Raw genomic sequence first — 22268 nt, 5'->3', positions numbered from 1 at the left:
AGAAAGGAAGCACTACGTGACTATTCGAGAATCCTAACAGCAAGGTTTGTGGAAACATTCTCACTTTCTGATGAATTCTTCATGATTGAACCAAACTCCAGGGCAGACGAGAGGGAAAACAGGCAACGTTTGCATTTTACAGCTCGGTTAATTTTAGGAGAGAAGAGAGGAAGTAAATTGTGTCTCATCTCCTGGCTTGGGTTAGAACTGCCCAATTTGAGAACAAGCACTAATTAGCTGGAAGCAAAGCTCAGCTGTGACTTGGCTAAAAATGGGATCTCTTGCAAAAATGCGCTGGAAAGCTGTGTGTAAGGGAACCAATTCATGTCGCATGTGAAAGCCGGACCCGTACTGACAAAACAACATGTGGGAAAGGAGTTTGGGAACATTATAACAACAACAAAAAAAAACTTCCAAGGCATTGGGTTAAAGAAATGACCAGCCAGCTTGCCCATAATAGGACCCAAATCAAATCCACCCTGGTATTCCTGGCTCAGACACTACCGATAAGTTATTCTAGTCCACATTAGCAAGCTTGGCTACGGGTTAATCTAATTACCAAGAAAGGGGTCTGGGAATAAGCTCAACATATTTAATAAAGAGAAGAGGCAGGAGACAAGCTATGCGCAGTTTGGAAGCTGTACAGGAGGGTTTTGGGAATGCAGCTAAGCTCTGGAGAAAATTTAAGCAATGGTTTTAAAGCCTTCCATGAGTGATCACTCAAAAACATCCAAGCGACTGGATGATGAACTAAGACATACATTATTTTGCAAATCCTCTACAGGTAACTTTTGATTGAATTTAAAGTTCTGTAGGAGCAAGCAAAATAACTCTGATTCAGACCTTTAAATTAATTAACCTCTTGTGACTTTCTGCATTAGTCTTAAAAGCAAAATTTCTTGTCATGTTGGAGACTCATTCATTTTGACGTTAGCATTTCTTGGTCATGCATGTGGCCATACACTCTGGAAAGATACAGACGCTGGTAACAGCAGGCAGCTCAGGCAAGGGGAAGGGGATGCTGGGTGGGCGGGGGGTTGCTTTGCACTTGCGTTTTGTCATAAACTCTGTTATTAGAGTCTCTTTGTTCATGGATCTCCCCGAAATGATTTTTGGAAGCTCCAGTTTTCTCCAGAAATGTCTATTTTTTTCTTTTCAAGTTTTCAAATTTTTTTTTTTACTTCTGTACTTTTTAAACTTTATGCCATGTGCATTTATTGATTATTAAATGAAGAAATAAACATTAAAATAAAATTGTAGATGCACGTGGCTCAAAGAAAAGCAGCATGACTCCGTGGAAAGACCAGGATCTGGGAATTATAGACCTGAACTTGAACCCACCTTGGCCTTCTGTATGTCTGCTACTTAATTACTTAATTTCTGTGGTTGTGGAAAACCTGAGGCAAGAAAAATCTCTGCCGAAGACAAACTGTGGTTGTTATCAGTAGCATTCGATAGACTGAGTAAAAGAAGTTTAACACACACTGCCCACAGTCTCCTCAGACAATAGATGTACTTATCATTTAAAAAAACAAAACAAAAAAACGAGCCGCCATGGAGTCAGCTCTGGCTCATGACGGCCCCACGTGTGTCCGAGTAGAACTGTGCTCCATAGGGTTTTCAGTGGCTGACTTTTTTGGAAGTAGATCACCAGGGTTTTCTTCTGAGGCACCCCTGGGTGGACTCGAACCTCCAACCTTTTGGTTAGCAGCCAAATGCACTCATGTTTGCACCACCCAGAAACTCTCATTTTTTTTTTTTATCATAAGCCCAGTTAAACGTGTGTCCAAAAACACGCTTTTCCCAGACATGGCAATCTGGGGTTTGCAGCTGTAACCGTTTCACCCACCTCTGCCCCTCACCACCATACCTCCCACCCCCCGCTCCTCTGCAGGAATCGACACAGTGCTGACGCCTTCACTTACCCTGCTCTCTTAGGGCCATAGTCTAACACACCTTTCAAAAATTAGCTAAATGTCATTTCCCTGTTCATGGATAAAAACCAAACCAAACCAGGCCCGTTGCTGTTGAGTGATTCCGACTCATGGTGACCCTATAGGTCAGAGAAGAACTGTCCCATAGAGTTTCCAAGGAGCGTATGGTGGATTTGAATTGCCGACCCTTTGGTTAGCAGCCATAGCTCTTAACCACTAGCCACCAGGGTTTCCATTCATGGGTATAAGCTCTGTTATTACTCTCAGACAGGGTGTCTCTCTGTTTATGGATCCCCTGGAAATAATTTTTGAAAATCCAATTTTCTCCAGAAATATCTGTTTTTTCTTTTCAGGTTTCCAAAAATGTTTCCTAACTTTTTTACTCCGCTCCTTCCCGCCCCCAAAGTCCCTGGTTGGTGCAAACAGCTAACATGCTCAGCTGCTAACGGAAAGGTTGGATGTTCAAGGCCACCCACAGGTACCTCGAAAGAAAGGCCCAGTGATCTACTTCCAAACATCAGCCACGGGAAACCCCATGGAGCACAGCTCTACTCTGCCACACTCGGGGTCGCAATGTGTTGGAATTCATTAGCAGGGCAATTGGTTCTCTCTCCCCCGGGAAACTAGCCTGCACCCTGATTACCCTGTCCCCAGGATCTCTGCTGCGTTACCCAGAGCTGCCACTAGGTGGCGGTGGACGTACGCGGCTGGGAAAGCCCAAGCGACGTTCCTGCAGGTGCTGGAAATGGGCAGAAATAATTGCTTGTTAACGTTCTTTAACCTGGAAAAGTGAAGTAACGACGATGAAGGCACACCTGCAGGCAAGCCGACACTGTCTCCAGCAAGGGGCCCATCACACCCCGCTGATCACTAGTTAGGAGCAGCCCAGGAAAGGGAAAAAAAAAAAAATTTTTTTTTTTTTTTTTCCTCCTCTAAATTAAGGCCCTGGTTTAGGTCCGCCTTTCCTTCAGCTGGTCAGACCCAGAGGGTTCCTCCTCCGGGCACATCTGCACAGTGCACGCCCCCTGGGCGCTGTGAGGACGTGGGCGTGCTCGGAGCACGTCATTGGCCTGCAGAGTGGACAGGGTGTGCGCCAACAGGATGCCATCACTGTCTGGTGAGCTGGGGTTACCAAGCTCGTCCACTGCACACTCCCTCCTACATGGTGGCCAACTATGAACCCCCCACTTGGTACTAAAGTTGAAAAATGGATCCTTTTAGTAACCCCTAGTAGTGGTGGTTCGCTGGTAGAAATCTGGCCATCTATGCTGGAGACCTAGGTTCCGGTGCCAGTCAGTGCAGTGGAGGCTTGCATGTTGCTGAGATGTTGGACAGGTCTTAGCCGAGCTTTCAGACTAAGACAGGCTAAGAAAAGAGGCCTGGTGATCTACATTAAAAACTCAGCCTATGAAAACCCTATGGATCACAGCAGTCCTACTGGTAGCCAATCATTGGGATTGGGCAGAACTGGGCAGCGTTTTGTTCCTTTGTGCTTGGGCTGGCCACAAGTCAGGGCCGACTTGACAGCAGCTAACAACAACAAGTTGAGGATGTTCATACAGGGCCAAGTTGCAAAATCAGCAGTGTTTTTCAGTGGATGGTAATTTTATTTGTCAGCTCATCCATGGCACACACTTACATTACCTACCCATTATGTTGGCAACGTGGGGTGCACATGTATGTGTGGGCACTGCAGTGACAATGGTTGGTGCCTCCCTGTGGTGAAGGCCATGAACTTTGCCATATGGGAGTCCAAGGGCAACTTGGGTCACTCTCAAGCTGTATGTTTCACCCTCTGTGGGCCTCAGCTCCTCAGCCGTCAAATGGCAATAATGGTCTCTTCTCGGCCAGGTTATGACAGGATGTGGGTAATGTCATCAGTGTGAGGCCGGGCTCTTCCCACTTCTTGGTAGTGGTGGTCCTAGGCACCTTTGCTGTGCCTGCGATACTTGCAGCCGTTCTCCACCCTTTCCTGTTGGACCCCGGGTCTTCCGTCCTCTGGGCTGGTTGATCCTGGGTTTTGGAGGCATGAACTCCCCTTGGCCCCTTCAGCCCCGGCCTCAGTGCCTCACTCGTAAGCCGTGTCTCAGCGCGTGTCCCCTCCACACGCTTGTGTCCACCCCAGCTCTGCTCCCACCTGAAGTGCCTTCCTGACATGGAGCACTTCCTTCCTCACCTGCTCACCAAGCCCTTCCTCTCTGCCTCTCTTCCTCTACACATTTCAAGTAAGTTACCACCATACCTGCTCACCCCCTGCTGTCCCTCCAACTTCCCACTCAAATTCGCACCAACACACGATGCTATTTTTTAACTAAAGAGAAAGAATTCTAACCATAATCCACATATAAATAGGAGATTGGCCAATTTATCACATCATGAGATGCAGTCAGCCTTCTAATTTTCTTCCTTTCTTTTTTTTCCTTTCAATCTCTTTAAGCTGCTCCTAACTCCTAAATCCTGCACATAGATGTCTTCCAAAGTGTCCCCTTGGATCCCTCACCCCCAGTTCTCTAAGATCCGTGCAGAGCTGCTGGGAGCTTGCTCTCTGTCTCCCTCCCTCTCTCACACAATATTCCGGAGCCATTGCTCACCCTCAGCACCACCTCCCTCTCCTGAGAACTTCCAGATCAACCACTGCTGCAACATTTTGGGTCTGGTCTCTTTCTCCCTCAGTGTGGCTCTGGTCTAGTGCTTCCTGCTCATAAAGACAGATGTCAGCACCAGAAGGAGGCTCAGAACGGGCAACAGGCTTGGCCAGGTAGCCCTTCTCTGTCCACTGTCCTGTCCTTCCCCAGCCCCTCTCCCATTTCATCTGGCTGCTCTCAGAGGGAAGGGCCTGCTTACCTTACATCTGCAGTTAGTTCTACCTGTAGATTAATCCAAAGACCCATTTGTCTAACGTCATTCATCTGCTGGGGTTTTTCTCTCAGATTCTAGCTACATTTCTGCGTCCTGGAAAATTCTCTCCAGAGTTTAACCAGAACCTTTTCTCCATTTCTACTGGTTACCTAGGCAACCTAATCAATCCACAGTGTTTGTGGCCTTGAACACGCCCGCTATCTATTTTCTTTCCCTTTGTACCGCTTCCTCATCAGCGTACCTTGTGCTTTCGAATCCAGAGGCCAGGTTTAATAACTCTTAGCATGAGCACTGTATCCAGCAGGCCAAGTATAACTCTTAGCATGAGCACTGACTGGCCATTGAACTTGAACAATGACTCTGCTTCCCTGGGTTTTGACTTCCAAGTATGTAAACAAAGTGCAGATGATCGCAGACATTCATGGAGAACCTCATAGCTACCTGTTCCCTCAAATGTTCTGTTTGTAATTTTCACCAACTTTCTAAGACTTAGAGAGGGTGTACAAGACTTAGAGAGGGTGTAGACATTCTGTCACATCATAACTCCCACGTCCTTCTGAACTGGGAGAGAGGCGCCTTGTTTTTCCGCTCATCCTCTTCTCAGGCAAAGATGGAATTCAGGGGAAAGGAGCTGGGCCCTGGGAGAGCCCCCCTTTCACACCTACAGCTTCTCTACATGGAGTATATTCCTGCCCTAATCATGCCATGTTCTGCTGTGTTTTCACAAGGGAAGCTTCAGGAAGGTAGCTCAGTCATGAGAAAGAAATAAGACATCCTGTTAGAAGCGAGTTGTCTTTTGGAATTCCAAACTCCTGAGGGGTAGTTCCTGCTATCAGATGGCTTTGCGAATGTCTGACGGTTGGATTCACACCATCTGCGTCTTCTATGAAATGTCTATTTGGATAGACTAGAAATACACGCCAAGAGATTAACCTTGAGGGAAGCCGGGTCCCAGTTGACTATGAGCACAGGAACATAGGGGATTTCCCATTTTCTGCCTGAAAATGCCTGCTTTTCTTTCAAAGTCAAGCACCATTGATTCTTAGAAGCCTCCCATTACCTCACCGCCTCAGGCTGAGATGGTGCCCCTCCTTGTTGCTGCCATAGCCCTTGAGCATGGCTCTGTGGAGTCACTCATAACAGAGCACTGTCCACGGGCCTGTTCCACTCCCTCACTGGACCACGAGCTCTTTGATGGAAGACCCTGAGTTCCATACCTGTGCTCTCAGATCTTAGCGTGTGGCCTGACACAGAGCGAATGCTCCTCTATGCACCGTGTGTGTCTGTGTGTGTGTGCCTGTGCCTGTACTTGTGTGTGTACATGTACGTGTGCATGCACACTTGTAGGTATATGTGGGGAGGGGAGAGAAAGAGAAGAGAAGGGGAGAGGAGGAGAGAGCAAGGGGAAAGAGAGGTCTGCCCGTCTACTAACACAAGGCTTCTGTAGTGACCAAGGGAAGCCAGCCATAGCTTTGGGTCCCCTTTGGGGCCAGAATTTCTAGACCCACAAAGCACATTTTCTAAACCTCCATGCACCAGTGGATAGCAGCTATTACTCCCATTTCTCAGGACCTTACCAAGGTGTTAAGTCCTGCATGATAGGGGTGTGACTCCGTGTTAATCAACCTCCCATATCCAGCTTTATGTTCCACCTTCCCCAATCCACTGCCCTCAGGATCCACTCCACACTCTCCCATGCCTGCTGTTACACGTTAGCCAGCTCCTGCAGCATTGTTGGTGTGGGGTATCTCTCCTCTGCTAGCAGCCTTGGCTCTTCGCAGCCAGGTTACTCTGAGATTTGGCCCTATGTATGCATCTGGTGGTAGAAGACGAGGAGGCAGGTCCTGAGGAAGGCAAGCATTGTCTGTAGGACACCTGCCTCATGGAGCTCTCTACATCGTCTCCATGGAAGGGAGGCATTCTATATTCCAACAGGGGAGAGATTCATGGCTCTCAAATCTCCCTGGCCAGAAATCTTCATGCTGAGGCCGAGGACCCCACTCACTCCCTATCAGAACCCTGGATGTGGGATAGGAGATTTGTCTTGGCTGCGGATTGAGCCTTCTTCTGCTACTTTTACACCAAGTCTGGAACCTGGTCTGCACTTTCTCTCCCCTCTGCTGCACAGTGTGAGCTTCTCATTAAATGCTACCAAAGAGGCTCATTCGCTCTCACACTTGCTCTCAGTAAAGCTGAGTCTGTCATTGTCTCTCAACAATGGCACTTAGCAGTATCTGCCAGATCCCACAGTCCTTACAGTTACTTTTTCTCTCAAACCTCTCCAGTGTTAGTCTACTAGAGATAAAAATCTTGGCAATCATACATCTACATCATTCTAGCCATTCTGGGGTCAGTCAGTGATACCAGTGATGGGGTTCTCATTGGCATTCAGCAGCAAGCGATCCACCGTCAGACTCCCATCACTAGAGCTGGCTTTGAGGACCAATTCCAATACCAACTGGCCTGGACTGAGTTCCCTAGAGACAGAGCCTGAGGCAGGGACTCCTGTGAAGGGGATTTACAGGTAGTTCCCGATGACTCGTCGTAAGTGGGTTCTCACGTAGGTCGAATACCTCATTATTTTTTTAGTTTTCATTATTATTGCCTTTTATTTTGAGTGTCTGTATAAATATGATCTTTATTCATCTTTGGGGATTGGTATGAGAATGATAACATCAGCACAATACATGCTGCACCATCGTATGTAGTATGTATTACTAACAATAAAAAAAAATAAATAAGGTGGACAAAAAAAGATGGTCTTAAGTGCGATTCATCATAACTGGAATACGTCGTAAGTCGGGGACGACGTGTTTTGTGGAGAGCTCTCAGGAAAAGGAGAGTGAGAGAGCACACTAGGGCAAGGGAAGGAGGCTAATCAAGGACGAGATCTCCCAGAAGTCAGGTTCAGCCTGGTCCCGTGGAGGCCTCTGAAGACAAAATTGTTCCACCAAGTGGGTCCCATATTGACACAAGTGGATGGCTTTGGTACCTCTGTGTCAATTGATCTTGGTCTCTGGGCTTTTCCCAGGAGGCATTAGGGTATAAACCTCCTAGGTGAGGTGGCTTCTGTTCAGCCAGGTCAAGTCTCTGAAGAAGAGACGACTGTGAGCCATTAGCCACCAACTCTCACAGTTGCTGGGGGGGTGCGTGCCGTGAGCTGGTGAGGTGATGGTGGGTAGAAGTGCCAATAACTTCCACTAAGGTAAAATCTAAAAGAAGACTGACTTTTTAAAATATACATCCAGTAGAAGAAAGGCCTAATCTATGAATGGAGTTGGCTGAGGTAAATGGACAGAAGATCCAATATCAACCAAATTTCAAAGGAGCTACAGAAAAATTATTTAGGAGTGTGTGTGTGTAGGGTTAGAGTCTTAGCTGATCCTTAACATCAGAGGAGCTTTCTCTGTCCTCAGCACTGCTGATAATACCCTTCTCTCGGAGAGGTGAAGAGCAGAAGAAAGCAAAAAAAAAAAAAAAAAAAAAGCTTAGTCATCCTCTCCTTAATTCTAGAAAAGAGTGTTCAAGTTTTTATGGAGTGATAAAGAAGGGTCAAAGATATAAAATCCAGTGACTCATCACAGAAGAATGGTACTAGTGCTGATCGTGTGGAAGAAATTGCCAGGAAGTCCAGGGAAATTAAGACAGCATTTGTATGCATGGGGGATTTTGTGAGAAAGTCTATTTTGAACTGTGCACAGGCGTGGCCTTGAAAATAACAGAAGATAAATTACCATGGTGTGGGGTAAGTAAGGGGGTGGTGACAAAATTGCTTCACCAAGACTAGACTGTCTTCATATACTGGAAGGAACCAAGGAATGAGGGGCTGTCTCTCATATTAAAATTATATGGCTAGGCCAAGGAAAGGTCAACTACTGCCCCCCTCCAAAAAACTGTGTTAACACCGTGAAGATTTCACAACATCTCACAAGTATAAAGTAATAATGTATATGCCCAGTCTATACACATCTTCTGAGCTGCATGCCACTATATTCATGGGGTAGATTAGATTATTGTTTCCAGCTCTTTGCCTCCCCCCTCCCTGCCCTATGGTGTATACGCCCATTTTTAATGTGACTTTGTGGTGAAGCCCAGGAGAGTAGGTAGAACATACACCCCACCACCCCCATTGATTCAGCTTCACCACGCGACTTGCTTTAGCTAATGGGATGTTGATAGTTGAGACACGAGCACAAGCTTTTCAATGTATTTCTATGGTTTGGCTTTCTTTTTTGTGTTTCTTCTATTTGCCATGAGAACACCATGTCTGGGGGAGGTAAGGTCCAGGATGGGAGACACATTGTGCATATCTGAACATGGCCCTCAACCTAGAGACAAACCCAGCAGAGCCACAGCCAACCTAAATACCCAAAAGCAGGAAAAATCAATGTTTGTTGATTTAAGGCACTGAGATTGCAGAATGCTTGTTACACAGCATTATTGCAGCAAGAGCTGACTGATGTAACCCATCTACCTTTTTGAATATTCATTTTGGATCTTTCACAAGCATCTTAATATAATATGACTCCAAATGGAACTTATTATGTAAACCTACATCTCCTCTATTGGTCTCTATCTCAGGAAACGGCACCTCCCACTCCAATGTGATGGATGTGTTATGGTTGGTGGTAAGTAAACATTAGCAAACTTCTTAGCCCCTCTGAGTCTCTATTTTTTCATCCATTAAATGGATATAATAATACTTACCTTACAGGTTATTGCCACGATTGAATTTAAAAATAAAGAATTACAAGGTACTTAGTATTTTTTTTTTTTTAGTATACAACGGAGCCCTGGTGCATCCGTGGATAAGAGCTCAAAAAGGTGGGCAGTTCAGATCTACCAGCTCTTCCTTGGAAACCCTATGGGGCAGTTCTACTCCGTCCTATAGAGTTGCTAGGAGTTGAAATCGACTTGACGGCAATGGGTTTTGTTTTTAGTATACAATAGGTCCCTGGGTGGCTCAAACAGTTTGTACTTGACTACTAACCTAAGAAGAATTGATGCCTTTGAATTGTGGTGTTGTTAAAGAATATCGAATATACCGTGGACTGCCAAAAAAACGAACCAATCTGTCATGGAAGAAGTACAACCAGAATGCTCCTTAGAAGCAAGTCTCACATACTTTGGACATGTTATTAAAAAATTAGAAGGGACCAATTCCTGGAGAAGGACATCATGCCTAGTAAAATAGAGGGTCAGTGAAAAAGAGGAGGACCCTCAACAAGATGGCTTGACACAGTGGCTGCAACAATGGGCTCAACCATAACGAGGACTGTGCGGATGCTCAGGACTGGGCAGTGTTTCATTCTGTTGTACATGGGGTCACTATGAGTTGGAACCGACTCGATGGAACCTAACAACAACCTAAAAGTTGCCAGTTTAAACCTACCCATTGGCACCAGGTAGAAGAAAGTCCTGGTACTCTGCTTCCTCAGAGATTCCCAAACAAACCCAACCCACTGCCATTGAGTCAATTCTGACTCATAGTGACCCTATAGGGCACAGTAGAACTACCTCATAGGGTTTCCAAGGCTGTAAATTTTTACTGAAGCAACTTTCACATCTTTCTGCCTTGGAGCAGCTGGTGGGTTCCAAGTACTGACCTTTTGACCAGCAGCAGAGTACTTAACCACTGCGCTACCAAGACTCCTTTCTCAAAGATTACAACCAAGAAAACCCTACAGAGTAGCTCTGCTCTGTAATACATGGGGTTGCCATGAGTTGGCATTGACTCGATGGCAGAGGATTTGGTTTTTAGTATGCAATCAATACATATTTGATCTCTTCCTCCTATTTGCTTTCCAAGTATTTAGGAAAGTTCTTACATGCAGTAGGTGTTCAACGTATAGAAACAAATAAAATAATGTAGAAGTTATATTCAGTGTCATTATTGGAAAAATTTGCTCATGTTCATGGGGCAAAATAACAAACAGGCAAAGAGGAAATTTTGGAATCAGACGACCTAGTGAAATCATAGACATCTTCATTCAGTGTTAGTCATTATTATCAATGTTAATAAAGCATTCATGATGTATCAGTCAGACACGAAGAATGGCTACCCAAGAACCCTTAGGAGTTTTCATTACATACCACTCTCTTCTTATTCCATATATGCTCTTAAGGACCGTTATATAAAATAAAGAGTTTAATATCTAAATTTGTGTCATATACACCAATATTTATGCATATTAAATTTAGATACAGAGGAATACTTGTAGGAAACAAAACACAGAAAATTGGAAGCACTTGTCAGAGAGATGAAGCAGATACTAGCTGATAAACCATTTCATTTTCCCCAAAAAAATTTTCCAGAAGAGGGACTGTTAAAAACTTTTCAGGTTGGAAGTAGTATTTACTCTTGTTTTGTTTTCACTATGAGCATATAACTAAAAATGCAAAGTACGTATAAACATAGGCTAGTGTTTAAATTAAGTAAAAATTGCAACACATTTAAGTATGGATAAAAATTATTTTGTGGTGTAGTAATATGTGTGAAAAAGTTGTTCAAATGAAGATCTATAATTAGTATTTCTTTTTAGAACTCTATTTGAGTATCCATCACCCTTCTGTCAGTTTTTTTGTACTGTGGTGGTTTGAGTGTTGCTGTGATCCTGGAAGCTATGCCACCAGTGTTTCAAATACCACCAGGGTCACTCATGGTGACAGGTTTCAGCAGAGCTTCCAGATTAAGACAGACTAGGAAGAAATGCCTAGTGATATGTTTCTGGAAATGAGCCAATGAAAACCTTCCAGATCACAAAAGAACCTTATCCGACTTGCTTGCTTTGGACCTGTCATCAGGAGGGATCAATCACTAGAGGTGGACATTGTGTTTGGTGAAGCAGAGGGCCAGTGAGGGTGAGGAAGATGCTCAGTGAGATGGATTGACACAATAGCCTCAACAATGCACTCCAACATGCCGGTGATCCTGATAATGACACAGGGTAAGGAGACATTTCATTCTGTTGCACGTGGGGTTGCCATGAGTCTCAGTAGACTCAACAGCCGCTAACAACGATATGCTGAGTATTGAGTGTATCTGTGCTCAGTCGTGAGGAAGCGAGAGGAGAAGTAAGCAGAGCAGGAAGCTACTGAGGCCCCATGGTGTGTTTGTAGTAGTGGTGAGCGTTTCATTTTTCTCCAGAAGATGCCTGCAACTTGGGAGATAGGAGCTCCCAGTGGAGCTGTGATCTGTCCTCCACCTCCCAGAGTGGGGACGAGGTCGGCATTTGGGTCTGGAATAAGGTAGGCTTGCAGCTGAGATGCAGAGGAATAGTGGCCTCCTTCAGGATCAAAGACTAAACAGAAAAACCAGGGCCCAGCTGGAGAGAACTTTAACACGCCATCACTACTCCCCTCTCGTGGAACTCTCCTATGGAGCTGTCCTTCTCCACCCCACCCCGTAACCCATGCTCAGGCTCAGAGGAACTTCCAGCTTTCTCATTAGACACACTTATTTGAGAAAATATGCAAAATGCCCAGGGCATTCAAAGGCGGTATCCTGAGATTCAGGAGAGGAGTGGGAAAGAGCAGAAATGTTAGTGGAGAGTGCAGGAAACAATAGGAACAGGCAAGAGTAGAAGGTCGGAGTCTTCACTCAAGGTGAAATGGGGGAAGGGGTCAGTGAGACAGAGAGGAACCTGAGAACTCCATAAGGCAGGGAGAGAGGAAGAGGAACAGGGAAGTTGGTGAATGAGCCAAGGGTAAGCAGGGAGCAAGAGGCCAGGAGCCAACAGGGTCGAAGGACTGAATAGCATACATACCAGGTTCAGGGTCTTCTCTTCTCTGCCCTCCATAGCCCAGATACAACTTGGTCAGACACAGTCTTTGTTCACACTAGTAAAAGACACCCTCTCTGGGTTTCTGAGTTAGAGAAAAGGCAATACTTCTGGCCAGAACAGCTTCCATGAACTGGACTTGACAAAGAGGACGTGGGTTTGAAGAACCCACTTGCTTCTGGTCTGGTACCTGTGTATAGTGCAAGGTTCTCAGTCCTTCAGGATGGCTCTGTCCCCTCTCTAGACAGGAAGGCACTACCCACACTGTGCTATTGCAGCCACACTGCTAGGTGGTGGCAGAGCTGCCAGGATGGCTAAGTGGCATTCCTCCAAACATCCTCCTTTCTTCTAAGCCCTTCCTCCAACAAGACATGAAATACCTACAACATTGCCAAACAGCCTGTCCTGGAATTATCAACAACTCCAGAGTTGAGGAGGTTGAATTTGGGGGACAGAGAATCAAGAGGAATGATGAAGCATGAAGTCCAAGTCTGGGAGGAGTCTGAATAGAAGGAGTTGCTTTAAGCAGCTGTGAAACACAGATGCTCTCTCTAGAATTAGTCATTTAGTTCTTATTTGCCCTGTCCCCATACCTGCCACAAAGGGAATGGTAACACCCCTGAAGTTTAACAAAAGGAACCTTCTACCCAAGGTCTGTCCCCAAATGCTTTCCCCTTCTCTATTCCACCAGGATCTGCCAGATGAGAAGCTCTCCAACCCCCTCGTCGCCACTCTAGGTTGATTCTGCAGCAGAGTGTACCCAACAAGCACATGCCTGTAGTATCAATGGTACAGGATAATATGGCATACGACAAGGAAAAGAGGGATTTAGGGCATTTCTAAGTGCATGTGGCCACCTGGTCAAGAAATAGCAGAACGTTGTAGAGTGGCCCTAGCGATGACCGATGAAGGAACTGAGTGAACAGTCTGCTGTCACGCCTTCAGTGTGGACCTAGCTCACCGTCTCCCTCTAGCCTCCTACCTAACCTGAAATACATGTTCAGGGGTGGTGCTCAGCAAATTAATTGGGAAAATAGGATACTACACAATGTGTCTCTTTCCTCTAATTCCTCCCACATTGCCAGGATGTGCTTCTTCAGTTCAACTGTGGCCACGAGCAGAAACTAAGGCTGTGAGATTCTAGTAGGCAGAGAATGGGTCTCCTCTTACCTACTGTGTCTACTTCCAAGACCTGAATGGGATTTGTACACCTGAGGTGGGTTCTGCGGTGATGATAATGATGGGGGGGAGGGGACTGAGGACTTAGAATAATCCATAATGAGGACTGTTCCACCTGAAACTGACTCAGAAAAGAGCAAGTCTTTGAGGAGTTGACAGCAGCATTTCACCTCATTGCCAAGGGCCTCCTTGACTTTGTCATTCCGGAGGGTGAAGATGAAAGGGTTCAGGAAAGGGGTCACTACAGAGATCAGCAGGGAAACGATCTTACTGTACTCGGCTGCCTGAGTTTGCTTGGGTTTCATGTAGAGGAAGAAGCAGGTGCCGTAGCCAATGACGACAAAGGTGAAGTGGGAGGCGCAGGTGGAGAAGGCTTTCCTCCAGCCAGAAGTTGAGGGGATCTTGAGGATGGTGGAGATGATGTAGGTATAGGAGACAATTGTAGGGATCAAAGAACCAACAATAATGAAAATAGCCATTAAGAAGAAGATGGACTCTGTGAACACAGTGTCATCACAGGATAGTTTGAGCAATTGTCCTCTGTCACAGAAAAAATGGTCTAACACATTGGATTTGCAGAAGGTAAACTGAAACGTGGTGTAGACTGGCCAGATTTCAGAAAGGAACCCAAACACCCAGCATGCGCTCACTACCCAGGTGCAGGTGCGGCTGTTCATGATGATGTTGTACCTCAAAGGGTTACAGACAGCCACGTAACGGTCCACAGCCATTGCTCCCAGTAATGCAAACTCTGTAGCCCCCACAGCGAGGTACAAGAAGAGCTGAGCAACACAGGCAGCCAGTGATATTGTCTGGATCCCAGGTTGCAGCAGCCCCCAGAGCATCACGGGAACAACAATGGTTGTGGTTAGGGTCTCCAGGACAGAGAGGTGGATGAGGAAGAAATACATAGGGGAATGCAGATGCTTATCAACACAGACAATCATGATGATGACCAAGTTTCCCATTACTGTCACTGAGTAGAAGAAGAAAAATATAGTAAAGAGGATATGGTGTAATTTTTGGGATCCATGAAAACCTAGAAGGCAGAATTCTGTGGCACTGGAATGATTCCCCATCACTTAGTCCTTGCTCTTGTCCTTGTGAAACATAGAAATCAAAGAGAATTAACATTGCTCCACGTGGTTCTGGTCTCAGGGGAGAAGACAGGTTAGGGTGAGAAACTATTTCCAACCTTAGGTGAGATGTCCCCACTACCATGGACATACAAGTACTGGTTGCTGGCAAGTCAACTCTGACTCATCGAAACCCCACATGTGTCAGAGTTGAACAGTGCTCCATAAGGCTTTTAATATCTGCTTTTATGGAAGTAGATCACCAGGCCTTTCTTCTGAGGCACCTCTGGGTGGACACGAACCCCCAACCTTTCCGTTAGCAGCTGAATGTAAACCATTTGCACCACCCAGGGCCTCCAACGTGTATATTGCCTTGGATAAATGTTAAGCCACCTCCAGTCTATCCCGCTTTGCTGGGAGCGAGCTTCTGGGATGGGTGAACACACCTTCATTTCTGTTGGTGTGAGGGACACTTTCCGGTCTTTTACTCTAGTGGATGTACCTTCTCCCAGGGACATGGGCTAAGGCCTGAAACTGGCCAGTTTTGACGCTGAGTCAATCAGTTCCCTCTGGTCCTGGACTTGTCCTACTTCCTCTTAGAATGATAATATTGAGCCCATCTCTTCACTGGATGATGTAATGACCTTCAAATGTCATTATGATGATGATGTTCGAAGGACAGAACTTTGAATACCAGCCATCCTCCATACTACATAGACCCATCCTGGGGCCAGCATAAAAGAACAGGGGCTCCAAGACCAGATTTCAAAACCCCTCATATTGCAGGGAAGCAAGGCCTCCAAATGGGAGTTTGAAGTCCCCAGCTTTGCCATGGTATTAATCCCACAGAAAAGCTTGGGACCATTTTCCAGTGAAGATTCATTTTTCTCTCACTCCATTTTCCCTCCAAAGTCCTGGGATGAAGAATAGGTGCCACCTGGACAGAAAAGAGATGAATCTGAGGCCTTAGCTGCTTAGAACACTCTGGTCTCTAACCTTGGTATCCTCCTGGCCATCCTCAGTCAAGTACCACCTCTTCAGGGGACCCTTCCTAATCACCTACCCACAATAGGGAAGACACACTCAGAACTTTAGTCTTCTTCATAGCACTGATTATTATTACCTGATATTTTATGTCCTTAATTGTTTATTGCATTCCTTCATTTAATATTAAACAAATGTATCTATGAACAAAACAAAAAAAAACCCCCGAGCTGTGGAGCTTATCTTCAAGGAGGTAATGGAAGCTAGACCACACACAAGATAGATAAGAAAAATATACAAACAAACAAAAACCCCTGAGCTATGGAGCTTATCTTCAAGGAGGTAATGGAAGCTAGACACACGATAAAAAAAAAAAAAAAGACACAAGATAGATAAGAAAAATATATAAGGTGTTATTGTGTTAATTGTGCCATAAAAAAACAAATAAATAAAGCAAGGAAGGAAAACAGGAAATTTCCTTTTATTGATTCACTTATTGTCCATCTATGTGATGAGAATATAAACTCCATGAGGTTGGATGCATGAGGTTTGATGGATGAATGGATGGATGGATGGGTGGATGGGTGGATGGGTGATGGGTGGATGGGTGATGGGTGATGGGTGGATGGGTGGATGGGTGATGGGTGGATGGGTGGATGGGTGATGGGTGGATGGGTGGATGGATGGATGGATGGATGATTGAATAGTATTTAGTCCTAAAAAAAGCCAGGGTCAATTCTGCCGTATCCTTTGGAACCTACTCCCCTTGGTTTCTTTCCTGCCTCAAAGAGTCACAGCTCTGCCAATGTGTAGTTTCTCACTGTGGCCGTTTTACTGATGGACAAATAGGCTTTGAGGACAGAATTATTGGGAGAATGCAGTGGTCTTCTTTTCCACAATTTCTGCAGAAGTAAGACTGTATGAAGAAAAATGAGAGAGAAGCATCCTGATGAAGGGCAGAGAGATGTGCATATTCCTAGTTGGGCAGAGAAGGGCTCATCTGCCTTCTGCTAAGGAGGGACTCAGAGATCAGCTGTCCTCTCTGCAGCTCCCTGAGCCTCTCCTCAGGCTCCTGCTGTCTCTGTTCTAGAAGTGCCCAAGTCCAGACCCTCCCATACTGATGCTCTCCTCTCTTCTTCTGTAATGGACACTCACCTCTGTGCAGGGGCTTCCCTGCCCCTTGCTATGCTCTCCAGGGCTCAGTTGAGGCTGACTCTTTTCCGGCTGGACCCGGGCTATACCCAGGGGCAGAGGTGAAGAAGGAAATTGTCCTCACAGAGGAGCTTAGGAAAAAGTCCAGAGATACCAGTGCTGTGGGGAGCTGAGGGTCTCACCCCTGAGGGCTTCGTCTCTGAGGTGCCTGTTCTGAATTAGTGCAAGTTTGGGGAGTCCCTGAGCAATCAGTCTGGGAAGAGCAGAATAAACTTTTAGTTATTCTCATCTTTGGCCAATTAAGTTTTAAAACTTTTGAAAGTTTTTGTTTAATGGGAAAACTTGAAATTTCACCATTTGGGGCTTCTCAACACACAGCTGCCTTCCCCCAAGACCCCAAGTCTCAGTTACCAGGAGACATCTCAGACTCTAAGGGGCTCACCTGCTATGTCCTTTATCCAGGCTCCCCTCAAAGCTTCTCTTAGCCATTCAGAGCCCAAACTACTCACTAAGCCTCCCTAATAGAAGACACCACAATGGCCTGTAAAGCATGTTCCAAAATCTCAAGAAGCCTGCATATTGGTCTCAGCCAAGAAGTTAACACCCACTGATAATTAAAAACTCTGAGAAAACTAGGAAAAGAGAGAAACTTCAAGCAGGTACACGGCAGCTACAAAAAACTTAGAGCTACCATCAAATGTAATGATGAAAGACTTATTGCATTCCCTCTAAGATAAGGAATAAGGCAAGGATATCTGCTCTCACCACTTGTATTAAACATTGCACTGCAAGTCCTAGCCAGGCCAATAAAGTAGGAAAATAAAAAGTTAAAATCCAACTTGGAAATAAAGAAATAAAATTCCTTATTCACAGATGACATAATTCTGTATGTCAAAAATCCTAAGAAGAGTCCTAAAATAGCCATTAGGACTAATAAGTGATGTTGGCAAGATCATAAGTTAAAAGGTCAATATACCAAAAAAATGTTGCATCACTATACACTAATCATTAACACTGGAAATGAAAATAAATAATACAATTTACAATAGAATCTAAAAACATTATTAACAAAATATGTGCAAGACCATGTCACTTAAAACTATAAAACATTGTTGAGAGAAATTAAAGAAGACCTAAATATATGAAGAGAGATTCCATTTTCAAGAATCCAAATACTCAATATTTTTAGAATGTTAATTTTCTTCGGATTTGGTCTGTAGTTTCCATGCATTTTCAACCGAAATTCCAGGAAGCTGTTTGCTAAAATTGATAAGCTGATTCTAAAATTCATATCCAAATGTATAGGACATAGAATAGCCAAAGCAGTTTTGATACAGAAGAACAAACCTGGGGGACTTACGCCACCTTATTCCAAGACTTACTGTAAGGCTAGAGTAATAAGAAAATATGGTATTGGCTTAATATCATACGGATGAATAGACATATAGAGCAATAAAATAGAATAAGAGTTCAGACAGAGATTCAAACATATTACATTCAACTGATTTTAACCATTCCAAGTGAAGATATGGAGCAAATGGAACTCTCACACTTTGCTGGTGGAAATGTACAGTGGTGCAAATTACAAGAGTTAAATATGCCCTTACCATAAAACTTCCAATTCCACTCTTTGATATTTATCCAAGACAAATGAAAACGTAAGTCCATGCAAAAACTAACGCTCTTTAGAGTAGACTTGTTTTTCCACTTATCTTCTTGCAAGTAAACAGTTTCTTTGGTGAAGGGAAGGATCTCAAGACAGTGTGAGATCATGGATAAAAAATTAGAGTCTGAAAACCTGAATGCTATTCATCATAATACTGGTTCTTGTTAGGTGCCATTGAGTTGGCTTCCACTCATAGCAACACTACGTACAACAGAATGCAACACTGCACTGTCCTGTGCCATCCTCACAATTGTTGTTACGCTTCAGCCCATTGTTGCGGCCACTGTATCAATCCATCTCTTTGAGGGTCTTCCTCTTTTGAGCTGACTGTCCACTTTACCAAGCATGATGTCCTTCTCTGGAGACTGGTCTCCCCTGATAACATGCCCAAAGCATCTGAGAAGAAGTCTCTCCATCCTTGCTCCTAAGGAGCATTCCTGGCTGTACTTCTTCCAAGATAGATTTGTTTGTTTTGGCAGTTCATGATGTACTCAACATTCTTCACCGACACCGTAATTCAAAGGCATCGATTCTTCTTAGGCCTTCTTTATACATTGCCCAGTTTTGGGATGCATGTGAGATGAATGAAAATACCATGCATGGGTTAATGATTAGTTTTTCCATCTCTTTAAAAAATGCTGTTGCTATCTGGATCAGGATTACACTGTATTCGTAGATTGCTTTAGGTAGGATTGACATTTTCACAGTGTTAAGTCTATTTATCTATGAGCATGGCATGTTCTTCCATTTATGTATGTCTCTTTTGGCTTCTTTCAGTAGTGTTTTATAGTTTTCCTTGCATAGCTCTTTTACATCTCTGGTTAGATTTATTCCTAAGTATTTTATTTTTTTAGAGGCTATACTAAATGGTTGAACATCTACTAATTCTTTTTGGTATAATGACTCTGTGTATTCCTTCCATCTTCTTTTGATGCTTCCTGTGTCGTTTAATATTTTGCCTGTAGAATCCTTCACTATTGCAACTCGAGGCTTGAATTTTTTCTTTAGTTCTTTCAGCTTGAGAAACGCCGAGCGTGTTCTTCCCTTTTGGTTTTCCACCTCCAGCTCTTTGCACATGTCATTATAATACTTTACTTTGTCTTCTCAAGACACCCTTTGAAATCTTCTGTTCAGTTCTTTTACTTCAATTCTTCCTTTTGCTTCAGCTGCTTGACATTCAATAGCAAGTTTCAGAGTCTCCTCTCACACCCATCTTGGTCTTTTCTTTCTTTCCTGTCTTTTCAATGACCTCTTGCTTTCTTCACGTATGATGTCCGTGATGTCATTCCACAACTTGTCTGGTCTTTGGTCACTAGTGTGCAGTGCATCAAATCTATTCTTCAGATGGTCTCTAAATTTAGGTGGGATGTACTCAAGGTCATATTTTGGCTCTCGTGGACTTGCTCTGATTTTCTTCAGTTTCAGCTTGAACTTGCATACGAGCAATTGATAGTCTGTTCCACAGTCAGCCCCTGGCCTTGTTCTGACTGATGATATTGAGCTTTTCCATCATCTCTTTCCACAGATGTAGTCAATTTGATTTCTGTGTGTTCCATCTGGTGAGGTCCATGTTTATAGTTGCTGTTTATGTTGGTGAAAGAAGGTATTTGCAGTGAAGAAGTCGTTAGTCTTGCAAAGTTCTATCATTTGATCTCCGGCATTGTTTCTATCACCAAGGCCATATTTTCCAACTACTGATCCTTCTTTGTTTGTTTGTTCAGCCATTTCAAGAGGTGGCATATGATCAGGAACCGATGGTACTGAAGGAAGAAGTCCAAGCTGCTCTGAAGGCATTGGCGAAAAACAAGGCTCCAGGAATTGATGGAATATCAATTGAGATGTTTCAACAAATAGATGCAGCGCTGGAGGTGCTCACTCACCTATGCCAAGAAATATGGAAGACAGCTTTCCGGCCAACTGACTGGAAGAGATCCATATTCATACTTATTCCCAAGAAAGGTGATACAACTGAATGTGGAAATTATAGAACAATATCATTAATATCACACGCAAGCAGAAGTTTGCTGAAGATCATTCAAAAACAGCTGCAGCAGTATATAGACAGGGAACTGCCAGAAATTCAGGCCAGCTTTAGAAGAGGACGTGGAACCAGGGATATCATTGCTGATGTCAGATGGATCCTGGCTGAAAGCAGAGAATACCAGAAGGAAGTTTACCTGTGTTTTACTGACTATGCAAAGGCATTCGACTGTGTGGATCATAATAAATTATGGATAACATTGCAAAGAATGGGAATTCCAGAAAACTTAATTGTGCTCATGAGAAAGCTTTACATAGATCAAGAGGCTGCTGTTTGGACAGAACAAGGGGATACCGATTGGTTTAAAGTCAGGAAAGGTGTGTGTCACGGTTGTATTCTTTCACCATACCTATTCAATCTGTATGTTGAAAAAATAATCCGAGAGGCTGGACTATATGAAGAAGAACGGGGTATCAGGATTGGAGGAAGACTCATTAACAACCTGTGTTATGCAGATCACACAACCTTGCTTGCTAAAAGTGAAGAGGACTTGAAGCACCTACTAATGAAGATCAAAGACCACAGCCTTCAGTATGGATTACACCTCAACATAAAGAAAACAAAAATCCTCACAATGGACCGATGAGCCACATCATGATAAACGGAGAAAAGATTGAAGTTGTCAAGGATTTCATTTGACTTGGATCCACAATCAACAGCCATGGAAGCAGCAGTCAAGATATCAAAAGATGCATTGCATTGGGTAAATTTGCTGCAAAGGACCTCTTAAAGTGTTGAAGAGCAAAGATGTCACCTTGAAGACTAAGGCACTTGACCCAAGCCATGGTATTTTAAATCGCATCATATGTATGTGAAAGCTGGACGATGAATAAGGAGGACTGAAGAAGAATTGCTGCCTTTGAATTGTGGTGTTGGCGAAGAATGTTGAATATACCACAGACTGCCAAAAGAACAAACAAGTCTGTCTTAGAAGAAGTACAACCAGAATCCTCCTTAGAAGCAAGGATGGCTAGAGTGTGTCTTACATACTTTGGACATGTTGTCAGGAGGGATCGGTCCCTGGAGAAGGATATCATGCTGGGCAGAGTACAGGGTCAGCAGAAAAGAGGAGGACCCTCAATGAGGTGGATTGACACAGTGACTGCAACAATCAGCTCAAGCATAACAATGATTGTAAGGACGGCTCAGGACCGGGCAGTGTTTTGTTCTGTTGTGCATAGGGTTGCTATGAGTCTGAACCTACTCAACGGCACCTAACAACAACAACAATAATAAATGGTATTGTTTTCCTGATTTCCTTTTTGTAGTTCTCTTTATTGCTGTATAGGAATCGAATCGATTTTTGTATGTCTGTCTTGTATCCTACAGCTCTGCTGAATCTTTCTAATGGTTTACTTGTGGAGTCTTTTGGGTTTTCTATGTATAGCATCATATCATCCACAAATAAGGACAGTTTTACTTCTTCCTACCAATTTGGTTGCCTTTTATTTCTTTTTCTTGCCTTATTGCTCTAGCTTGGACTTCCAGCACAATGTCAAATAGAAGTGGTGATAAACAGCATCCTTATCCTGTTCCTGTTCTCAAGGAGAGTGTTATCAGCCTCTCTCCATTAAGAATGATGTTTGCTCTCTGTTT

At 44.2% G+C, this 22268-nt stretch overlaps 1 protein-coding gene across 1 annotated transcript; it reads right to left on the bottom strand.

The window, feature by feature from the left end:
• Positions 1 to 2884: 2884 nt before the first annotated feature.
• On the bottom strand, positions 2885 to 14832 carry LOC126082131 (olfactory receptor 9A4-like). The gene is made up of 2 exons (XM_049894579.1): positions 13880 to 14832; positions 2885 to 3092 (listed from the first exon to the last, which is right to left on the bottom strand). The coding sequence occupies exons 1-2, from the start codon at positions 14830 to 14832 to the stop codon at positions 2885 to 2887; spliced, it is 1161 nt and encodes a 386-aa protein (XP_049750536.1).
• Positions 14833 to 22268: the final 7436 nt, after the last annotated feature.

Source organism: Elephas maximus, chromosome 8 (genome assembly GCF_024166365.1).
Source record: "Elephas maximus indicus isolate mEleMax1 chromosome 8, mEleMax1 primary haplotype, whole genome shotgun sequence".
NCBI classification, from domain to species: domain Eukaryota; kingdom Metazoa; phylum Chordata; class Mammalia; order Proboscidea; family Elephantidae; genus Elephas; species Elephas maximus.
This window is presented reverse-complemented; position numbering and strand designations above follow the sequence as displayed.